Source organism: Pinus tabuliformis, chromosome X, assembly GCF_031772625.1.
Source record: "Pinus tabuliformis cultivar Carrire ecotype Pingquan chromosome X, CPIR1, whole genome shotgun sequence".
Taxonomy (NCBI): Eukaryota; Viridiplantae; Streptophyta; class Pinopsida; order Pinales; family Pinaceae; genus Pinus; species Pinus tabuliformis.
Window position 1 is genome coordinate 410,206,276 of NC_142308.1, and position 22,387 is coordinate 410,228,662.

Genomic DNA, 22,387 nt, shown 5'->3' on the forward strand with positions numbered 1-22,387 from the left:
CCGATGATAGAATTTTTGCTCCAGATGATCATTAGTCTCTGTAATCTCCCATAGTCCTCGTTCCATCAGCGCTGCCTCCTTGGAAAGTTTGTCGGCACCCTTATTGTGTTCCCTGTATATATGAGAGATAGAAATATGGTTAAAAGCTGCTTTGAGATCGAGAGCTTCTTGTAGAATAGTGCTGAGAGAGTGCATGTGACATATAGCTGTGCCATTCATCCAATTTACAATGATCTGAGAATCTCCATAAATATTGATGTTAATGCAATGGTGTCTTAATGCAAAGTGAAGAAGGTGTCGAAGTGTAATCAATTCAGCATAGTTGTTTGTTCCAACTCCCAGGCCAGCCTTGATGTTATAATGATGGGTCTCTGTTACATAGAGAATGATTCCACCCCCGCAGCTTTGTTGGTTTGCAGCTCCGTCGAAATAAGCCCAAGGCATGCTTGGATCGATGGGTGGAGGCGGGGCAGGCTGTCGAGAAGGCGGAGGGGTAGGATCAGGCAGCTCCTTCAGGGCAGCAACAATGCTAGCTTCAAGTAGGGGCCAGTGGATGGGCTTATCATCAAAGATGGCTCGATTTCTAGATTTCCAAATAGCCCAGTTGATTATGATGGGAAGGTTTATCACTTTGGACCCTTTGTTTTTCTTTTCCCAATCATTCCAAGCATTAATGATGTCCTGTCCCTCCCATTCTCCTGTGTAATTTATATGCGCACGGAGGCTTCGCCACAGGTCTAATGTTGCTCGGCATCTCATGAATATGTGATCTGTCGATTCCGAAGCCTCTTTGCAGAGCACACACCAAGTAGGTCCGTGTATAGCTCTTGCTAAAATATGTAAATTACAATAAAGAATAAACAAAATAAATATCCTGTGTATATAAAAAATAATCAAATTTTACATGGATAGAGTAAGGGATGGAATTTGAGGGCCCGTTCTAGGGTGATTTGCCAGTCAAATATAGTTAAAATATTTATAAAACCTTCAAGATCTTGACTTGGAATTGTAAAAACGGGTCAAGGAGCCCTGAAAACTGTTATATTTGACGGGTGACTATGTTTTGAAATTCCAACCTTACATGGAGTATGCCTTAAACTGTTTACTTTGCTAAAATTTAGTATTTTTTGGATTTATAGATTAACAACCTAAAAACCAATTGGCAGGAGTAAAATGCTACCCACTTACTTACTAACCACCAACAAGGTTAACCACCTAAGACCAATTAGTAGGAGTGAAATACTACCCACTACCCACTTGCTTACTGACCACCAACGACCAATTCGCAAGAGTGAAATACTACCCATTTACTTACGGACCACCAACCAATAATTACAAGTGACATGCTTTTCTTTAAATAATTATAATCAATCAACCTGTATTTACAGAAAATAATTACAAGTATCATGCTTTTCTTTAAATAATTATAATAAATCAACCTATATTTAATTTCACACCTACATTATGATAAATTTCCTCGCTATGAAGAAAAATACCAATTATTTTTGGTAATAAATTATAAGTTTGACCAAACTACTTTTGTTTCGCTTGAAAAGTTGTATCTTTACTAAATATGTTGATATGCTGCACGCGCCATAAGAAAGCATTCGATCAAATACATGACACGACGTGCTTGCACTGTTGGCTTTGATATGCAATGCAAAAAAAAACCTGTATCGGACCGTCCTCAACTAATGGGACTAATGCGACTGAGATGCGATGCAAAGAACAAATTATTTGTATCTGACCACCGTTAGTCAGCCTGAAGAATGCTCTAGAGAACACCGGAAACCCGTAGTGCAAAAGGTAAGGAAAAAAGTAAGGAAACATTAGTATAGATTAAAAGGAAGAAATAATCCTTCATTAAAAGGAAGAAATATTCCTTCATTTCCTCCACCGATACGTGAAGAACATACCAGTGTGTTGCAGGCAACCTTAAACAAAAACCATGTGTGTTTCGGGTTGAAACAACAATGGGGAAGAAATTACAGTTCAAGGACACCATAGATTTCGTGGAGCCTCAGGTAAGCCTATATCAGCCACCCGCTGACAGAAATTCATTGGTTTGTCTTATACAATGCTGAGTTGAATTCTTACTATGCAAGAACAGGCGGCGTTCTCTTTTTTATTTGGCGACGACAGATTCATCAGAAAATTTCACAGAGAGGTCAACGAAGATCCTGATGTGGAAGTCAGTAGCTGGGGCGAAGATGGCTGCCGAGAAGTTAAATACACAGCACCCCTCTTGGCGCCCAACCTAATTTCCAGGATTGTAGGTACGGAACATGTCATCTTGGCTGCTTCTGTTTATTGAAAATTGGGCATGGATTTTGCTGAAATATTTGCCATCTAATCCCTCTTGTCATGGTTAAGCGCTAATTAAGCTTTGTTTGTGCTTAATGCCTTGTGCTTCCATTGTGGGTGTCTGTCTGTGTTTTTGCCCTGATTGGGGTTTGGGGGGTCTTGTTTTCAGGAACTTCTTTTTATGTAGCAGTCTAATGTGTTACTATGTAGTATGTATATAGCCTTTAATTGGCTTACTATGAAACGCTCTAGTAGGCTACTATTTATATGCGTACGGTAAACTAATGAGACTTGGTCCCTGAGTTCCCAGTGGCCTTAATTTCTTGTATTATATTATTCGACCTCGTTATTAATAATTCACGGGTGAAGGAGTCAAGCTTGATCACTCATAGTGAACTGGAACATACCGTAAACTAATGGGACTTAGTTCCTGAGTTCCCAGTGGACTTTATTTCATGTTGTATTATATTTATTCCATCTCATTGTGAATAATCCAAAGGTGTCTGAGTCAAACTTGATCGCTCATAGTCAGCTGGATCTTGATTCGTTGGTAAAGCAGAAGTGTTCGTTTCTGGGTTACTATGTATATGGCTTTTAATTGGATTACTATGAAACGCTCTAGTATTGTACTATTTATATGCATACGATAGACCAAGGGAACTTGGTCCCTGAAACGCTCTAGTAGGCTACTTTGTAAATGCATAATGTAGACTCAGGGGACTTAGGCCTTCAGTTTGTCGTGGACTTAATTTCATGTTGTATTATATTTATCCGTTCTCATTGTAAGAATTTCACAAGTAACTCGGTCAAACTTGATCACTTCATAGTCAATGGGATCTCAGTTTGATGGTAAAGCAGAAGTGTTCAGGCCTCCCACCAAGGTTTAAATCTCCCAAAGATATGTTTCGCCCCTCCTGGAATGCCTTGCCTATGCAAATGTGTCCTCTTACCCGCTTAAATGTGCCTCCATGTAGATAAAGCAAGGTGCCTAGGCGCAATCCCGGTTGTATTTCGCGAAATAGATTCCCCATGTCATCGCTTCTTAGCCAAGGATTCTTTCTAGATTCCACTGTAATATTCATGTATTGGAGAAGGGAATCTTTGCCAGCAGATTTATGAAAAACTTTTCAAAAAAACTTGATCGCTCACTTAAATAGGCAAATTTTATTGTAACCTAGGAGACTTGGTCATACGTGATCTTTCTCCACCCGATTTTATAATTCTATAAAATAGCTAATACAATTTGAAGTCTAAATGCAGGAGACTTGGTTAAGGATAATCACTTTCCACCCAAGTTCATAATTTATAAATAGAAAACACAATTTAGAGTGCAGATTACAACAATCTCCTTTGTTACGTGCATGCTTGTTATTAGGCTTTCCTTATAGTGTAATGATTTTCACATCGTTGTTTTGTGGTCATATCAATCGGTATCAAAACCTTAAGAAGAGGGCCTTTTCATAGATTCATGATTTTGAACCCCCTTAGGAGCTTTTCTACCAAAATTTCTCCATTAAGCTCTCTCCAAGTGGTTTGAGTGATTTGTATGTGCATTGGTACACCTCTTCAAGTTCATAGGCCACTGACATGAAAGTAAAACATTATCACTTGAGCTCTCTCAATTTTTTGTGAATTTTTGCAATTTAGATATAATTCTGGTTTGTTTGTTCTCAATTGGCGGAACTGCTGGACTTTGTGCCTAGATCGCTAGTTAATAAGTTATGTTGCTAATCTAATTTGTGGAACCAGTGCCAAAACTCATGGAACAGTTTGACCTTGTAATTTTTTACTATGGAGACCACTGCATGTGTAAGACCTGAAGAGCAATGGTTATGGATTTGGTTTGACTTGTTTTGCATTCTTTGTTGCTTTATGGCTCCTCATAATTCTCTAAAGACTCTCGTGACTTTGAGGTGTCAAGTGCTACTCAGATTTTGATGGAACAAATTCAGGAGTAGTAATAATTGTTGCTCAAACATCTAACTAGACAGTGTTAACAATAGGGTTACAAAGCCAAATGATGCAAAATATGTTGACCACGTTCCAACAATTGATGATTTTCCAACAATAGATCCTACAAGAGGCCTTACAACAAAACCTACAGTAGTCCATCCAACAGTAATGGTTGTTGCAACAACACAATCTAGCTACAGTCATGCCCATTGGTATTAAAGGCTCGACACAAAGCTTGTAGTCCCATATTTGATGGATCCCATAATAGGGACATGCTTGAGTTTTGGTTTCATTCTTTGGAAGCCAACTTAAAGAGTTATTCTACTCTAATAAACTCCCAAAGGATTCTTGACACTGAGGTTCGAGCAAACATTTACATGGTGGAAAAACAACAGTTAACACTTGGGATGATTTCAAGGCTGCATTTTACAAGCGATTTTACCCATTAGGGTACAACGATAAATACTCGTAGTGGCTCAACTCAAGCTCTTGGACAAACATTCCAACAATTCATTAACGACTTAAATAGACTCTTCATCAAATTTGAGGTAAGGGATTTTGAAGACACTCTTCGTGTCAATCTCATTCCTAGTTTGCTTCCTCACATTAGAACAAAAGTATAACTCTTGCAATCTCTTCATTAGATTATGATTTTCATCTGGCTTCCAAGATTGAAGCTAAGACTTGAGTCAATAAACCCACCAAGCGGTTGCCACAACCTTCTTAGACTAAGGGCTTTCCTTTCCCTATTCTTCTACTAACCATTTATTTCACTCAAGAGCCAATCAATTTAGTTGGCTGAGGGAAGTGAAAATATTGCTCTTATCATAATTTGTATGATTTAAGAACCTGCCATTAAAGAACAGCAATAGGAATTTGAGTTACATGATCCTAATTCCTCTGGCCCTTCATTGGTCCTCATGGCTAAGCTTGTATTGTACTTCGGTGAGAAATTTTATTTAGTCACACATATATGACCAAATATAAATATTGACAAAAGACCATGAACAAAGACAACCAAAAGAACCTGGTTTCTCAACAGTTAGTTGACCCACACAACTCTCTCTCAAATTGCATCCACAACCATTTCATCTTTTGTGGGTTAAGGAAGTATATTCGTCCACAACTATCACTTGTTGATGTACTATCACTTCCATTGGACATTTCACTGATATAGTGAATTGCGGTCTTACTCCCTAGGATTGTTGTGACACCCTGCCAATTTGATAGAAGGGCACAATAGGATGGGTTTTACAACATTTGCATGTTGAAGCTTGTGGTAGCTTTGGAAGGTCTTCTGAATAGACTTGGTGTCTTAGCATGTGGAAGATGATTTATTGCCTCTTTAGGTGCTTGCTTGGTGGAGTAAGTGATTTATGTCTTTTTTCCTAAGTCTAACTTGGGAAAAGTACAATAATTAAAGTCAATTAATTATTGTGAACTATTAAGTCATTTTCCAAGGATAAATAATTTGGTCTCAGTGGATGTTAACCACTATCATCATCATCAATTAAATTATTTAAGTGACTTAGAACTAATCTCAACCATTAATCTTCAAGATCCTCTAGAAGAGAGATTAGGGTTAGGGATTTGGGCTTAATGAAGATTATAAAAGAAGCCTAGCAAAGAGGTGAAGACATAAGAACACAAGAGAGAGAGGCAACTACAACATTTTTGGGAAAGCGATTTTCTCAAGGAGAGAGCGAATTCTCTGGAGTGTGAGGCTCAATTCGATTGAGGAGAAGAAAGAAGAATACAGGGATAAGTTTAAGATGTTTTTAGGAGGTCGTTTTTTTGGGAATTGGAGAGGCAGAATTATTGAAATAAGGAGGCACAGTTGTTGGCGAGGTCGATTTGTCAGGGCCAAGTTGTGAGTGCGCAAAGGCCAAGTGAGAGCTAGGCACAAAGGTTGATTTTCTGGTGAGAGGTGGTTCGATTTTTTTCAGGCCGAATTTCTTTAGAGGTCGATTTCTAGTTGGTCGATTTTCCTTGCACAAAATTTTTCCAATGGGCCGAGTTGCAAGTTCCAATCATTGTATTTTTCTTTGTAAATTCTTTGTGGGTTGAAACCCTAATTTTTTAGATTAATAAATGACGGAGAATTGTTGTGGGTGAATTATTTTATTGCAATCTGTGATTTATTTTTGCTGCATATATTTCTAGATGTTAAAATACTAGTGGTTTTATTTTTTGGTAATTCGAGATTTATTTTGTTAATTAAATAAATTGTTGGGAATAAGCAATTGCCATGAGAAAATAAATTTGGGCTGGTATTAGGAGATTTGACATGGTACCAAATCTTTCTAGATAACTCTGAGAGAGAGATCTAAAATCACTAGAGTTTGTAGTAGCGAGTTTCTCTTTTTTACAACAGTAGATTTTATTATAAATTTTTGCAGTCGGGTATTGTGGCCGTGGTTGATTTGTGAAGATGGCATCACTGAGTAGTTTGCGATATGGAGACAGGTTGGATGAGGTTGCTAATTTCAATCCCTAGAAGGAGCGAATTACCATGATTATAAAAATGAACAGTTTGTGGGATCTTGTGAACACAAACATTCAGGTTACTTCAGATCCAAACCTTGCAACGAAGAATAATCTCAAAGATATGAAAGCAAGGTGTATAATTTTGGATGGTGTGAGGGATCACATAATTCCTCACATATCAGGGAAGGACACTAGATGTTAGATGTGGGTAGCTTTGACCAGCCTTTATCAAAGAACCAATGAAAATAGGAAAATGGTGCTACGGGAGAAATTAAACAACATCAAGATGAATAGATTTGAGACCATAACATCTTACCTCACGAGGATCCAACAGGTTTGTGATGAGCTTGCAACTATTGGGGAAACTATGATTGATTTGGAGCTGGTGAAAGTTGCTTTGAAGGGTTGCATTAAGCATTGGACCACCTTTGTGGATGGGATCCTTGCTAGGCAACAATTTCCTGATTCGAGTTGGTTGTGGGAGCACTTCATCCAGAAGGAGACCCAAGAGAACTCATTGATCGAAGGATAGCGAAAGGGTACTGGGGAGAAAGATGAGCTTGCTCATGCTACACAAGTGAAAAAGGGCAAGGGTAAGGCTAAACAGGATCAAAGTGGAGGGAGACCTTCATAGAATAAAAAGGAGGAGGACATGAGCAAAGTCAAGTGCTTTGCATGTCACAAGTTCGGGCATTTTGCCAATTAGTGTCCAAACAAGAAGAAAGGCAAGGGAAAGACAACTACGATAGCCAGTGCACAGATGGATGAGCTGGCTAAAAAATTTGGGAAACTTTTTGCCTTTGTGTCATGCCTTTCTGGAACTGTCATGAGAGGTGTCTAGTTTGTGGACAGTGGAACATCTCGTCACATGATGGGATCTCTAGATGTCTTCACTAACATGACCAAGGAGCCTAGGGATATGTACGTAGAGCTTGGCGATAAAGCTAAGTACACAATAGAAGGCATTGGCAATATTGAGTTTCAAATGGACTCAGGTGGTATCATGGAGGTGAATGAAGTATTGTACGTACCAAGCCTGGAGAAGAATCTCCTTTCAGTTTTGGCCATAGAAGGCAAAGGACTAGATGCCAGCTTTACTAGACGTGAAGTGGTTGTCAGGCCGAAAGTAGCTAATCCCAACGAGAAGTGAGTAATTGGGAGAAAGAAGAAGGATCTCTATTTGTTGAGAGGATAACCAGTGAAGGCTCTCATACATTAAATTGACAATGAGACTGCGATATGGCATAAGAGGATGGGATACCTGCACTATAGAGCTCTCCCTATGTTGCAAAGAATGGTTACAGGGTTTCCAGAGATCGGGGTGGAGCAAGATGGAGTGTGTAAAGGATGTGCGCTTGGCAAGCAGGCCGAGGTTGCGTATCATCATAGTGAGACCAGTTTTAAGGGATTGCTAGACTTGGTGCACCCAAACATTTGTGGTCCTATGTTCATGACGTCAATCATAGGGTCTCTGTACTTTGTGACATTCATAGATGACTCTTCCAAGAAAACTTGGATATACTTTTGAGGACCAAGGATGAGGTCTTTGATCGGTTTCAGGGATTCAAAGCTCTTGTGGAGAACCATATCGGGAAGAAGATTAAGGTGCTAAGGTCAAATAATGGGGGTGAGTATACCTTCAATGAGTTCTAGGATTTTTGCAGGGCAACAGGAATTAAGAAGCTCATGGTACCTTACAATGCTCAATAGAATGGGGTTGTCGAGAGGAAGAACATGACCATAATTGAGGCAACGAGGGCAATGATCTATGATCAGGGATTTCCTATGTTTTTGTGGGCAGAGGTTCACAATACAACTGTATATGTGCAGAACATGAGTCCTCATAGGACATTGGAGGGCGTGACTCCTAAGGAGATGTTTATAGGAGTGAAACCAGAGGTGAGCCATTTGCACATCTTCGGTAGTCTAGTCTGTGTCCATGTTCCTACAAAGAATAGGACTAAACTAGAGCCCTATAAAAAAAGGGGCATATTTGTGGGCTACAGTGAGGTCTTAAAGGCCTACCAAGTTTACATTTCAGGACAAAGGAAAGTTATTTTAAGTTAGGATGTCAGATTTGATGAGGGCAGGACCCTTAGGAGGTCTCATGAGAAAGAGCCAACAAGGGTAGAGGATTGGGAGCGAGAAGCTCCTAAGGTTGAACAAAGATCAACAACACCAACAACAAGGACATAATCTTTAGATTTGGAGGAGGCGCTAGAAATTCCTTCAAGCTCTATTAGGAGGAGGCCGAGATGGGCCAAATAGACCTTAAGGGATGTTGAGGAGCATGTGGAGGATCCTTGCAACACCTTCAGGTAGAGCAGACCACTGAAAAGACTTTTTAGTTATTTGGCATTGTCGAGCAATATTAGTGAGTCTGAGCCTTCCACTTTTGAGGAGGCTACAAATGAGCAGGTCTGGAGGGATGCCATGGTGGAGTATAGCTCCATCATGAGGAATGATGTATGGGACATAGTGTCGAGACCAAAGGGAAAGTTTGTGGTCACTTCTTGATGGATCTATAAGATCAAATATGCAGCAGATGGCAGTGTCGAGAAGTACAAAGCGAGGTTCATGGTGAGAGGGTTCTCCCAACAGGAGGGAGTGGATTACGAGGAGACATTCGCACCTGTTGCCAGATATGCATTCATTAGAGTAGTTATGTCAATTGCTTCAAAGATGGGTTGGAGGATACATCAGATGGATGCGAACAATGCTTTCCTCAACAAGGTGATTGAGGAGGTGTGTATTGAGCAGCCTCAGAGCTTTGAGGTGCATGGGAGAAAGTCTCATGTATGCGGGTTGAAGAAGGCCCTTTATGGGATGAAGTAGGCTCCACTTGCATGGTACTCTAGGATCGATGAATATCATCTTGGTTTGGGCTTCACCAAGAGTGAGGTAGACTCCAACTTGTACTATGTAGCTGTTGAGGGTGAGATGCTTATCTTGCTACTTTATGTGGACGATCTCTTCTTAATAGAATCGAAGAAGCTCATAGGGATGTGCAAGGAGGATCTTACTTCAGAGCTCGAGATGGACATTGACTTTATGCACTACTTTTTGGGATTGGAGGTGCGGCACCAGCCCGGAGAGATTTTCCTTGGACAGGGCAAGTATGTAGTTGAGACCTTGAGGAGGTTTAGGATGGAGGATTGCAGGCATGTTACCTCTCAAACTAGCAGGGGTCCTGTTGTTGCCCGGATTGTACAAGCACCGCGACAATGCTCAGGACGGGGGCTGTCACTCTGATCCCCGCCCACTTCGTTCTAGCTGTCTCCCAACAACAGGCTAAGGGAAACAAGTTGGAGATCAACTTGTTTGGGAGACACGGATGAGTGGCCTAACCAATTGGTTGAATTCAAGCAAGATTATTAATTAGATTATATTTTTAAAGTATGAAACCAGTGCCTTAATGGAGTCACCACTTCTTGCTTATAATAAATTGGAACCGAATGACTGGATGGACACCCACTGCTTAAGATGATTGTCTATCCTGAATGATATGCAAACCTATGACCTATGTGTGATGCAAAGATCTTGCTTATTTTTAGTTAAATGCCTAATCTAGATGTAACCTTCCGTTAACTATTTTGACGCTGGGCTCCAAGGTATTTTGTAGGAAGGAGGCCAACAGGAAGCAAGCTAGGGCCTGATTAACGGTACCTTCTATTGTGCTCCTATCACCTGATGCCTTCGGTGTTGCAGAGACTGTGGCTTTGACCACTGTAAGGTCACCGTGTTAACCACCGAAAAGTTGCGGAGGCCCCTCAAGCTATAAGTGAGAAGGGTTGCTCTATATCTCTATCAACCTAGCTTATGCTAGGAGGTAAATTATTAATGGAATCTAAATCTAGTATGCTTATGCAAGAGATTATGGGCGAGATTATCTTGAGCTAAGATTGCTCAAGTTACTTAAGTACTTATGCGCAATTTGTTTCAATGTAAGAGTACTTAACAATGTTGCGATACAAACTTAAACAAGATAAGCGCTAAGAGATACAAGTGTAAATTTCAAGTAACCAACTTATCCACCAATGATTATTAACACAAGATATTATGCCAATCAACAAGATCAATGTCATATTCTGAGTGCAAAGATGAGATAAGCCAATTTCAAATCTATGACAGTTTATATTAGCAGTAAAAATTTATATTTTATCAATGTTATAATAGCAGTGAGGAAACCACTTCAAATCATGAAATTTGCCTCAGACATAAAACATAAAAATTCTCGATGACCAACAAATGTAAATTAACTTATTTTAGCCCACTTTGTGATGACATATTCAATGATATTTCAGATCTGATTGTTAGTTTACAGCAGTAAACGACCACAGATCAACAAGCTAAAGATGCCAAAAATAAATGGTCAATATGCCCAAAAATAGTAAAAATGCACTAGAACTTGAAAATTTCAAATTTTAGAGCTTTTAGGAAGTGTGATTCAGCAAATTTCAGAACTGATATGTTTATTACAGCAGTGAAACAATGACAGATCAGCAAGCTAAAAATACTAGAGTTGATGCCCAAAATGCCTAAAAATGGTAAAAACTTGCCGGAAAATGAAAAGTCAATTTTTTAAATTCTTATTAAGTAAATGCTTTAGAAATATTTCAGACCTGAATTTTATAGTTATGCAGTAAATTCCAGTGAGCTAAAAAGTTAGATCTAGGTCATATTAGAGACACCAAAGTGGCCAAAAATTGTGAAAATTTAGATTTTACAATTCTAATTGATTTTGACTATTTAAAATGTGATTTTAGGGCTTAGATATTAATGATTTGACTGCTGTAATAAAGCTGAAGCAAAACAAGGGTTTAGAGGTCAAACCCTAGGCCCAAGGCCTTGAAGATCTCGTGGTTGAAATTTTGGGATCACGTTGCTACTTGAAAAATACAAATTTTGAGACCTTAAGCCTGCAAAACTGCCAACTATTTAGCCTTAAAACTTCAGATTAGAATTTCAGGTCAATTTAGGGAAAAAGAGGCCAAGAAAATGGAGAACAAGGCTAAGGGAGACAAATTTGCGGGGATAAAAGGGCTAGGATGATAGATCGGGGCCCAAGGATGAAGAATAAGGCCTCAAAGAGGCAACGCTATGCCTGATGAGGCTAGCGTTGGGGGTAAAGAGGGTTTAGAGGCTTAGGAAAAGGCCTAGGGCCTAAAGTCCACAAAAGGAAGGGCCGCAAGCCCTTAGAGGGTTGCGGTTTAGGGAAAGAGGGAGAGAAGGTCGAGGAAAGAGGGCCGAGGGGAGAAAGGAAGGAGAGGAGGCCAAGAAGAGAGGGAGCGGAGGAGGAGAAGGTTGGACAGAGGACCGAGAGGGGATGAGGGGCTTGCGGCAGGCCTAGGAGGGTCAAAGAGGAGGCCACAAGGCCTTTTGGGCCTGCGACTAGGGTAAAGAAGGGAAGCCGTAGCCCCTAAGGGTCACGACTAGCCCTGGGAGGGCTAGAAACCAAGACGCTGGAGGCTAGAGAGGGGATGCAGAGGGTTTGGAGGAGAAAACCAGGGCTAGGAGCCCTGAAAACCTTGAAACCCTTGCTCCAATTTTTTTTTATGCTTCAACTCTTTAATTTTCTGAAAATTCTTCCGTGGAAACCCTGCAAAAAATTCCAAGAGACTAGATCTTACCCTCAAAGGCCTAGATCTAGCTCTTCTTCCACTTGACTCCTTGATCTAACCTGTAAAAATATAATTTACAACACCCAAACCCCAAATATATACAAAATGAATTTAAAAAAACCCAACCCAAGTTAGAAAAATAATTTACAAAATATACATGGGTTTTTTAAAATAGATTTTGAGAAAATAATTTTTATGATATTATTTCCTTGAAAGAATGGCTAAAACGCTTCAGAAAATTAATGCTCACTGTAGCCCTAGTGAAGATTTGATCCAACATATAAAAACCAAGGATCCAAGCAAAGTAACCGTTGCCCATAGTCTGTGAACTTGTAGACCAAGGATTGAGTACCTGCAAACACTATGTATTATCTCAAAATAATAATATAAGGCACCACATAGGATGCCCGTAGTCAATACATTACACAGATCAACGAACAAGAAAACCTTGAGTTGCACCCCAAAGTCTTTTATTATAGTAGAAAAAATAGTTCCTAGCGGGACAATAGTTTACAAAATGCTTCAACAACAATTCTAGCCAGAGATCAAGATGACTAGAGACTCAATTGACTCTCTAATTTATAGATAAATCCTCTAAATGGAAAACTAACGGCTAGTTTCTTTGATTCTTGTCAAAACAATCTTGGCAGTTGATAAACACTTAAAGATCTTTTAATCTTGGCCCTTGATTTTTTATTTTTGAGGAATTTTCGAATTTATCATTTAATTCATTTTTAATTAGCTCAAAATTAATTATTTTGAGCTAATTTCCTCAAAAAATTGACTTTGACTTAACCACCAAGGTCCAAGGGTCCAGATTTTCTTAAAATATATAATATTCCCTTGGTGGAGGACCTTTAAAAATTGACTTTTTTAAGACCCACGAAATTTTCCATTTGGAGAATTTATTTTCCTGAAACAATTTGATTTGACTATAATTAATTAATTTTTCTTGCTTAGGATTTAATTTTCTTTTTCTATAAAATTAATTAATTTACACATGAAGGGATTTAATTATTTTTCCAACCCTCTAATACATAAGATTTTTCATTTACAAGACTCAAAGAGGGAATACACATTTGGCTTAGACCTTCAAGACACATAACCCATTTGCGACACAATATGATCTAGTAAACCAAGTGATTTGTAATAAAATAATTTAGCCAATTAGCTTAAGTTATTCCCAAACAACTTTTACATCAGACTCGACTAAAAACACTAGGACTCACCTGATAATTCGATAATAAATTTCACCCTAGCTTTGGGGTTTAAACTAGAGGGAAAAAACTCCTCTGATTAGCAGTGTCGAAAAACACAGGTAATCAATGAGGTTAAAAAAAAGCCTCCTAGGATGGAATTCATCGTCAAATTATAGGCTTACCTAGGTTGTTACATAGACTCAATGTTTTACTAAGATCATTTACAATATATAACTTGCAGAATGGGATGACAATGACACATGGACTGCTGATATGTGACCCGATCCTTGTTGAAAAAGTTTGTACTTCTGCTTCCTCGGAACTTTGACAATTTGAGTGCAATAGGTCCTAGGAGGGGATCCTAAAGGGCAACTACTAGGTCAAGGGAAACAATGGAGCAATAGCCCACTTTCACCTCAGCTAAAGCTCCCAGCTCTTTATGGACTTTCATTGATGGGAGGAGACCCGATATAAAGGGGAATCACTAGATGAGTTGGTCAATAAGAGTACAAGGGGTGATTCCTAAGGCCTATTCACAAGAGAAACTCAATTGTATGGATTTCTTGCTCGTGAAATAAGGTGATAGGCTCTTTAGGAAGGGCTAAAGGATTCTTGAGGCTGTGGTTTGGGAATATATCTTGTAAAGATGATTCCTAGGCCTAAAAATCCTTATGGAGCATTGGTCTTTGTATGATCTTCGTGGAATTGGAGTTATTAGGTTGCGGGACCACACGAGACCAAGTGGACCCAGAATTAGGTCAAGGACGTGGAATTGATTATTTAAGGAGGAGCTTGACCTAATTGTGGAAGAGAAGAGGATCAATGGACAAATCTTCTTGGAATAAAGTGCAATGATCCAAATGAGGTCACTGTCTAAGGGAAACCTAGGGCAATAAACAATTCTTGGGCTAGGTATTCCAATATCACAAGAACCCATGTCTAAATTTCGTGAAATTCGGAGGGCCTGTAGAAGAAACCCAACGAAGTAACGGGCAAGAGATCGAAGTCTTTTGATGGCTAGAACGTGAGATAATTGATGCCCTGGATGACCTAAGGAGGCTAGGCCTAGAGAGAGGAGGTAAGGTGAGAGAAATATACATTTAATGTGATCATCCATGGAAGGATTAGTGCCTTGTCCTTAGGGAGAGATGGAGTCAAAGGGAATTTATTGTTTGGAAATAATTCACCCAATCACGGAGTCCGTCAAGAAACTTCGCATGGCATGAGAGGAACTACTTCAAGGACTTTATACTTCGATTTGCAATAATTGATGACTTATTGAGATTTATTTAGCACAAATTATTTCAAGGAACATTCACCTATTCATACATGGGCTATGACATGATGCAACACTATAAGAGATCAAAGTTTCCACCAATTCGTATAGGAAAGTAGTAAATTTCAGACTTGTATAGCAGAAATCCCAACAACATTCATGTGACAAAGTAAATAACAAGAATAAGCATGAAAAGAGCACTTACATGTACAAAATAGTATATCCAATCATCAAATTATGCCAATAATGAAGCTCCAAGACAAGAGAGAGATCCAACATCAAAATTCATCCATATCATCCAAACTCGTCCTCCAAAAGGGATAGCGAAAATCTCACAAGAGCTAATAACCCAATTCAAGTGATGATGATCAAAATGAATCACCTCACTTCTACTTATACAATCAGTAAGGAGTTCGATTTGCCTAATTTGGCCTAATTGAGCCCCAAATAATAAAATAATGTGCAATAATAACGTCCCTTGGTGACAAGCCCACAAAGCTACCTCAATAACATATTGATAAGCCTCTCAAGAGGGTCGAATGATCAATAAAATGAATTGTTGGGCTTTTGAGGAGGCCTAATGAAGTCTTGAGTGTGCCATGATGTGAGAATGGACCTCAAACATAATGGACAAGGGGTTGGCCCTTTGTTGCCCAAGCAAATCCCTGTGGTGCCCCCAAGTGGGTGTGAGCAGCATAAGGACATCCTCATGGGTCTCTGAGTTGATCGAAAGTGCTTGTAAACCATCTGTAAGGGTTGGGAGGATGGCATAAGCCCTCATATGGACCTTGGATCCTCTGCCAAATGTGTGGTTCTTGTGTGGAGCCGTCTAGGCGTGGGGAACCAGGTGCATCATCCTTGCCCAAAAGGTGGAACATGAGCAATCAATGAATGGTGTTGGGCATCTGTGAAGTGCTCTCTTCTATGGTGGAGGCCCCTGGCTCTTAACGCTCACCCCACAAGTGGCAATGTGGCCCTCTGGAGGGCTAGGACCTCGTATAAGGAGGCCAAGCCTCAAATGGAGAGCCACCAACAATCTTGCATAAGATCCAATGCGACTCCTTGCTCTCCAATACAACAAATCATTAGAATAATTGAGTAAAAGAGCTTACAAGTCATGGAATCAATGGGGCACTTCATGGTGGCATGCCCTTCCATAACAGGGTTTGACATGTACAAGTGTCTCCAATCTCAATAAAGGGTTAACCAGGGAACCTATTAGGTGGTTTTATCCTTTAAAGGGGGTGACATGTCCATGGTATATCCCTCAAATGGTAGTTGGCAAATGATAAAGTAATGGAACAGAGTGGGGATTAGGGGAATCATCCAGACCACATGTTATGGTATAAGGGTAGCTATAATAAGGGAAGCCCACACCTGGGTATATGAGTGTAGGAGGGAGAAAATTGTGGTACATGAGTTACCTCGGCCTTTGTTTTTCCACCCTTCTTCATATGCCTTTTGCCTTTGATTGATTTTTCTTCATAACTGCTCGGGGCTCTAGGGGATGAGAGCATGTTGTGTAATATATAGCAGTGGATACCCCCTTAAGGTGGGGCAATTCATCGCCCACTAAGGGTTGGGACAATCATGGGTTCCTTAATGATGGAGGGGGCTCATCTAGGGCCCATAGGAACCAAGGTGATGGCCATGGATAAGGGGTAGAGCTCATGTTTGGCTTTTGCCCACGTGCTAAATTTGTATGTCTCGACCATCTTTTGCATTTTGTGGTACATTTCCTATTGAGAGTGGCCAAATTATGCTTTTTCTTTTCTTTTTAGTTGCATCAACCTCCGGGCATCGTTCTAGACCCAAGGTGTGGACAAGGGGAGGGGCAAGCTAACTCTATGTGGACCAAGTGGACACATGTGAACCCAAATGGGAAAAGAGATGAATGGGGTTAAAATGAGTGGAAGGGAGTGATATATATGGTGTGAAGAAGCGAGACCACGCAACCAAAATTGGGGTTTCCCATGTATCGCCAACCCTAAAGCTAATGGCCAGTAAAAGAGATCCCACAAGATTAGGATATAAGGCTAACCACAAGATCAGGCAGTGGAGACAAGAGTACAAACCTAGCCCACTCTTTCCGCCAAATCCCCCCATCAATCCACGCCCCAAAGTGCCTATGACAAGTAAGGAAAATTAATCAACTATACCAATGAAAAGCCATACCTTCAGGGTCGGGAGGCCCACCTTTAAAGATACAATCATAACAAGTGGGTGAGGGACCACATGGTTGGCTCAGGTGGCGGAGATAATGCTACATCGAGCGAGCTATTTGGAGGCTACAAGGGGTTGCTGGCTAAGGACCATCTAGGAGAAAACGTTTCTCCTATATACAATACCCACAGGTGGTGGGTAACATTTGGCTCCAGTTGGGACATGAGTTCTTGGAGAGGTGCATGAAGCTACTCAAATTGGAGGTCATGAAAACACCAACAATCTCTTGGTACTGCAAACCTGTTATCTGCATGTATCAAAGACTAAACACATGGGACAACATCTTTTTGTGGTGTCTTATGATCACCCATGCTTAGTATTAGGCCATAGAAACCAACAAGAACATAAAATGATCAAAATGAAACTAATCTATCATGAAAAATATCATATGATATTAGTTCTAATGAGGAAATGAGCATGCAATGCATCCTACTCTAACATGCGTATAATACAATGTCAAGTGTCAAGGAAAGGGGTGATATGACTCAACTTGACCGGTTGCGACCAAATTTTGTCATTAAGTTTGGCAATGTAGTCGTAATCTTCCCTGATTTTCCCATGAATCTTGACGGGCATTGGATTTTTATCTACCAAGACCACATCCCCAACCTGGTGTTCTCTTTTAGGTTTCCACTTTTTGTTTGCTTTTTGATTTGGTTGCTTGAGAATACAGACTTCTTGTGAAGGGAGAATAGGAGGAGGCTTCTCAATCTCATGTGTCTTGTAATAAGGGATCGGTCTTGGCTTGACCACATGAGTGGGGTAGGCAGGTTCTCTATAAAGAATGAAGGGGGTTCCATCAGATTGCAGAATAGTGGCATATGACAAGTCCATTTGAAGATGACCTTTGACAGTGGCTCCCCACTTCCTTGATAACAACATCCCCCAAACATCAGGGATATCTATGACCACAACATCCATAAGTAATGATATATCGAGGTTCATAGCCAAAGAAACCTTAAGATCCTTTATGAGGCCCTCTACTTCCACGGGTTTGGAGTTAAAACCACACACACTTTTATACCTTCGAGTGATGCTAAGACCTAATTGCTCCATGACTCTTAATTGCTTGATGTTTCCGGAAGCCCTTGAGTCTAACATGCAATTATGTAAGAGAAGGTCATTTATGGCTAAGGTAAGCATGAATGGCTCATGTCCTAGGTTTAGATCGGGAAGGTGGATATTTTGCAATGCTTCGGGTAATTCTTCCTCTTCAAAGCCCAAGGATTTCTTGACTTGCCATTGTTGTCGGGGAAGCTTTACAATCTCCTTTAATGGAACTTGTACCATCATCTTCCCTATGGCAGTATCCATATCGATATCAAGTCCAATCTCTTTACCTTTATCCCTTTTGATGGTCTCTTTCTTATTGGGATTGACTTTCTTCGGAGGATCCTTTTTAGGAGGATATTTAAGGAGAGGTTCTTTGTGAGGGACCTGCTTGGGAAGAGAGTCATTTTTGTTGGTTTCCTTGGAGGTTGTAGGGTCTTTGTTGTTGTCTTTTCGTGAATATTGGACCCCTTTGAATCTTCCACTATTATTAGCATTAAAGATTGGATCTTGCTTTCTTCTTTAATAGTGACCTCACTAATGGGAGGATGAGTATACGAAACCCCTAGCAAAATGTTGAAGGCTTCAGATTCTACAAGATAGACACTTGTTGACTTCTTCATCATCACTGTCATCCTCATCACTTTGTTCATCTTCGAAGTATGAATCTTGCTCCACAACATTTGTTGGAGCCAAAGTGTTGGGGACTTGAGATGAGCTTGGTTTATCCTCTTCATTTTGCTTCCTAGGGAAAGACTTTCCATTTGGGATATAACTTGATTTTTTGGCCCTTTCCAAGGCAATGAGCTTGTTCATGTAGAGCCTATCTCGTGAATTCATTTCCTTGCTGAGCTTTTCCATCTTCTTGAGAAGCACCAAAAGGGTTTCTTCCTGTTGATCTTTGGATTTTCCCTTTTTGTCTTAGACCTTAGCCCTGGGGTGTTCATCCACATCTATCTTGGAGATTCGTAGGTTTTGTTCAACTTCTATGGCTATCTCGTTAGCCTCGGCTAAAGTTTTGGGTTTCTTATCTTTCAACACATAGATTAGGTGGCCACCCACAACTTTGATAAATTTATCTAGTATGTTAGTATCATCGGGCCTCAAATGGTTGGGGATATCCTTAACTACCCTACCAAATTTTAGGATGAATACCCTAATTTCTTCCCTTCCCATACTTATTTGATAGAACTTCTCAATGTTGAAGGTTCCTTGTGTATCACATGATCGTCTTTTAACGAACATATCGTCAAGTTGGTCAGAACTATCAATGCATCTTGGGGGAAGACATAGGTACCATTCTCTTGCTTGTCCTTCAAGAGACAAAGCAAAAAGCATCATGATCCTATCTTCATCGAATATCATCCTAGGAGAAATGTTCCAGTAGAATTCTTCGATATGATCACAGACACTTATGGTAGCATCACCCTTGAACTTGGGCAACTAGTTATTGTATTTCTCGAGCAAAGGTCTAGGGTCTGTTATCGCACAAACTAGCAGGAGACCTAAGGGGAATCCCTAACGGACAAATGCTAGGCCAAGGGCAACAAATGGAGACTTAACCCACTATCACCTCAGCTAAAGCTCCCTTCTATTTACAAACTTTCACCGATGGGAGGAGACCTAGTATATTATGGAGTCACCGATGACGAATAAGTCAATGAAAGGATGTGGAGTGACCCAAATAATCCCTTCCTGGAAGAGTTGGAAAGATAGAGCTTGCTTGCTTTCTAAACAAGGTACAATGTCTTCTAGGGAAAGGAAGGGAGGATTTGAGGGTTAGGTTTATGGGATATGACTTATGAAGGAATTTCCCAATCCCTAAAATCCTTATTGAAATTGGTATCCCAGATGGTTCTTGAAGAATTGTCTTTTCAAAGGAACGAGACCACACGGGACCAAGTGGACCTAGTCTAGGGTAGGGGAGAAGAGTATGGCAACCAATGATTATCCCTAACCTGGACAAGGTATGGAAATGGATCAAAGAAAGAATATCCACTTAAAGGTTTGAATTGATCCAATAAGGTACTAGCCTTTGGGGATGCTAGGGCAAAGTTTGATCTCGAAGCTAGGGCTTGGCTTTTCTCACAACTCCACTGTTGGAATGGCCTCAAATTTGGAGGAGATCTTGAGGAAACATTGGTGCAGGAGACCCTAAGAGATCAAACTTTTTGGATGGGTAGTTTGTCCGGAAAATGATGCCCTAGGTGACCCAACTTGGCTAGACCTGGAAAAAGGTGAAAAAATTATGATTTTAGGTGACCACCTCTTGGTAGTCAAGTGCCTTAGTCTTGGGAGAATGGAGTCTATGTTGAATATGAGTGAGGACCTTTTGGTTCTTGGTCAAGGAGGCCTCAAGATTACTTTGCTAGCCTTCTAGGTCAAAGAGAAGCAATCTTGTAGCTTTTATACTTTGATGTACAAAGGAGATGGCTTATCAAGGTCAATTCGTTGTTAGAATTACCCCTAGGAAATTTCGTTCACATTACGTTGCCCATACATTGAGAGATGCTATAATAGAGACAAAATTCCACAATTTAAAGCAATATATGCATGCAACAATTAGACCTAAAGATAGCAAAAATTCCAGTCCAATGTATATGACAAAGTAAAACAAGAATAACATTAAAAGCATGTACTTACATGTAACAAAATATATCCAACCATCCACAATTAAAGACAAAAAAGAAGCTCCAAGATAAGATAGACCAATATCCACACATCAAAATTCATCGCTTTATCCTCTAGAAAAAGTGCGAAATTCTCAAGAGAGAGAAAAGATCCAATCCAAAGTGATGATGAGCAAATGAACTCATCTCACTTGTATTTATACACTAATTAGCAGTTCGAATTAGCCTCAGCTTACATGAGCTCCAAAAATAAAATAATGTTCTAATAATTCAACTTTTGGCGACAAGCCCACCAAACTAGCTCACAAATGAAAGAATAAGCCTCTCAAGAGGTCAAATAATAATCTCTGCATGTCGTAGGGCCCTTTAAGAGGCCTAATGAGGTCCATTGGGTGCCACAATTAAGAGTAGGATCCTTAAAAGCAATGGACAAGGGGTTGGCCCCTTGTAATAACTTTTGGTGCTCCAAATGACATGTGGGGTCACACAAGTGTCCTCATGGGTCTCCAAACAAATCGAAGATGCCTATAGATCGCATGCAAGTGCTAGGATGATGGTGTAGGTTGTTGATTTGGGGTAGCATCGGATGTGCTCTAGCCACGAAAATTGGAGAGGCTAAGGCACATGAGGTCTCCAATACCTAGAAAGGGTTTGGGCAGATTCTAAACAGTTTGGAAGATATTAAAATAATTAATATTTTTAATGGAGTCCAGACTTAGGGAAAATAAAAAATTAATGTGAATTAATATAAAACTATGTCAGAATGGTCCAAAAGTCATGGATCAAGCCAGATCTAATCTTAGCTGTTGATTGGGGACTTAATCTCGGCCATTGATTTGTCAACGAGAAAAATATAAGAGGAGGCTTGAGGGTCACTTGGAGAACACACCAAGAGATCAAGATTTCGACTTTCTGGGGCTGGGTTTGCTGAGAAAGTTGAAAGGGAGTGATAAGGAGTTGCAGCTGAGGGGCAGTGAATATAGAAGCAGAGAGGTAGAGATAGTGCCGGGAGGATCAGCGCAGCAGCCGGGAAAGCTAACGCAGAGGGCAGAAGCCATAATTTCCAGGAACAGCCGGGAAGTTGGAATTGTCGGGAACAGCCGGGACGCCAGAACTGCCGGGAACAACCGGAATTGTCGGAACAGCTGGGAAACCTGATGCAGAGGGTAGAAGTCGGAACTGCCGGGAAAGCTGACGCAGAGGGCAGAAGCTGGAACTGTCGGGAAAGCTGACACAGAGGAAAGAAGCTGGAACTGCGGGAAAGTTGACACAGAGGGCAGAAGAGGCTGACACAGTCCCTAGAGGTTCATGCTGGGGCAGAAGAGGCTGACACAGTCCCTAGAGGCTCATGCTGGGGTTTTTCGTGGGGCAGATTGGAGTTGAGGAGCTGCTAGAGTGTTTATCCGGGGTTTCAACTGGAGCATTTGTCTCCGAAGGAGAGGTACTACTATCGAGATTATTCTCTGTTGGGTGAGCTGGTTTTGGCACCCAGATTGTATTCAGAAACTGCATAATAATAAAGCCCTTAGATAACTGCACCGGTTTTCCCACATTGGGTTTTTCCGGGGACATTGGTCCAAAAACAACAGTGTCACTTGTGTGCTTGTTTTGTTTCCTTCAGTTGATGATCTGTAATATGTTGAG

The 22,387-nt window shown here is 40.4% G+C and overlaps 1 protein-coding gene across 2 annotated transcripts in view; it reads left to right on the plus strand.

Annotated features, from left to right (window-relative positions):
* The first annotated feature begins 1,599 nt into the window (after nucleotides 1-1,599).
* LOC149140262 (uncharacterized) overlaps nucleotides 1,600-22,387 on the plus strand; it is a 202,935-nt gene continuing 182,147 nt past the window's right edge. The window contains exons 1-3 of one of the 2 annotated variants that reach the window (XM_089447306.1): nucleotides 1,600-1,806; nucleotides 1,920-2,024; nucleotides 2,111-2,276. In XM_089447306.1, coding sequence (XP_089303432.1) covers nucleotides 1,720-1,806; nucleotides 1,920-2,024; nucleotides 2,111-2,276 — 358 coding nt within the window. In that variant the 5' untranslated portion in view covers nucleotides 1,600-1,719. The remainder of the gene's footprint in view (nucleotides 1,807-1,919; nucleotides 2,025-2,110; nucleotides 2,277-22,387) is intronic. The other variant, XM_089447307.1, reaches the window with a different exon arrangement.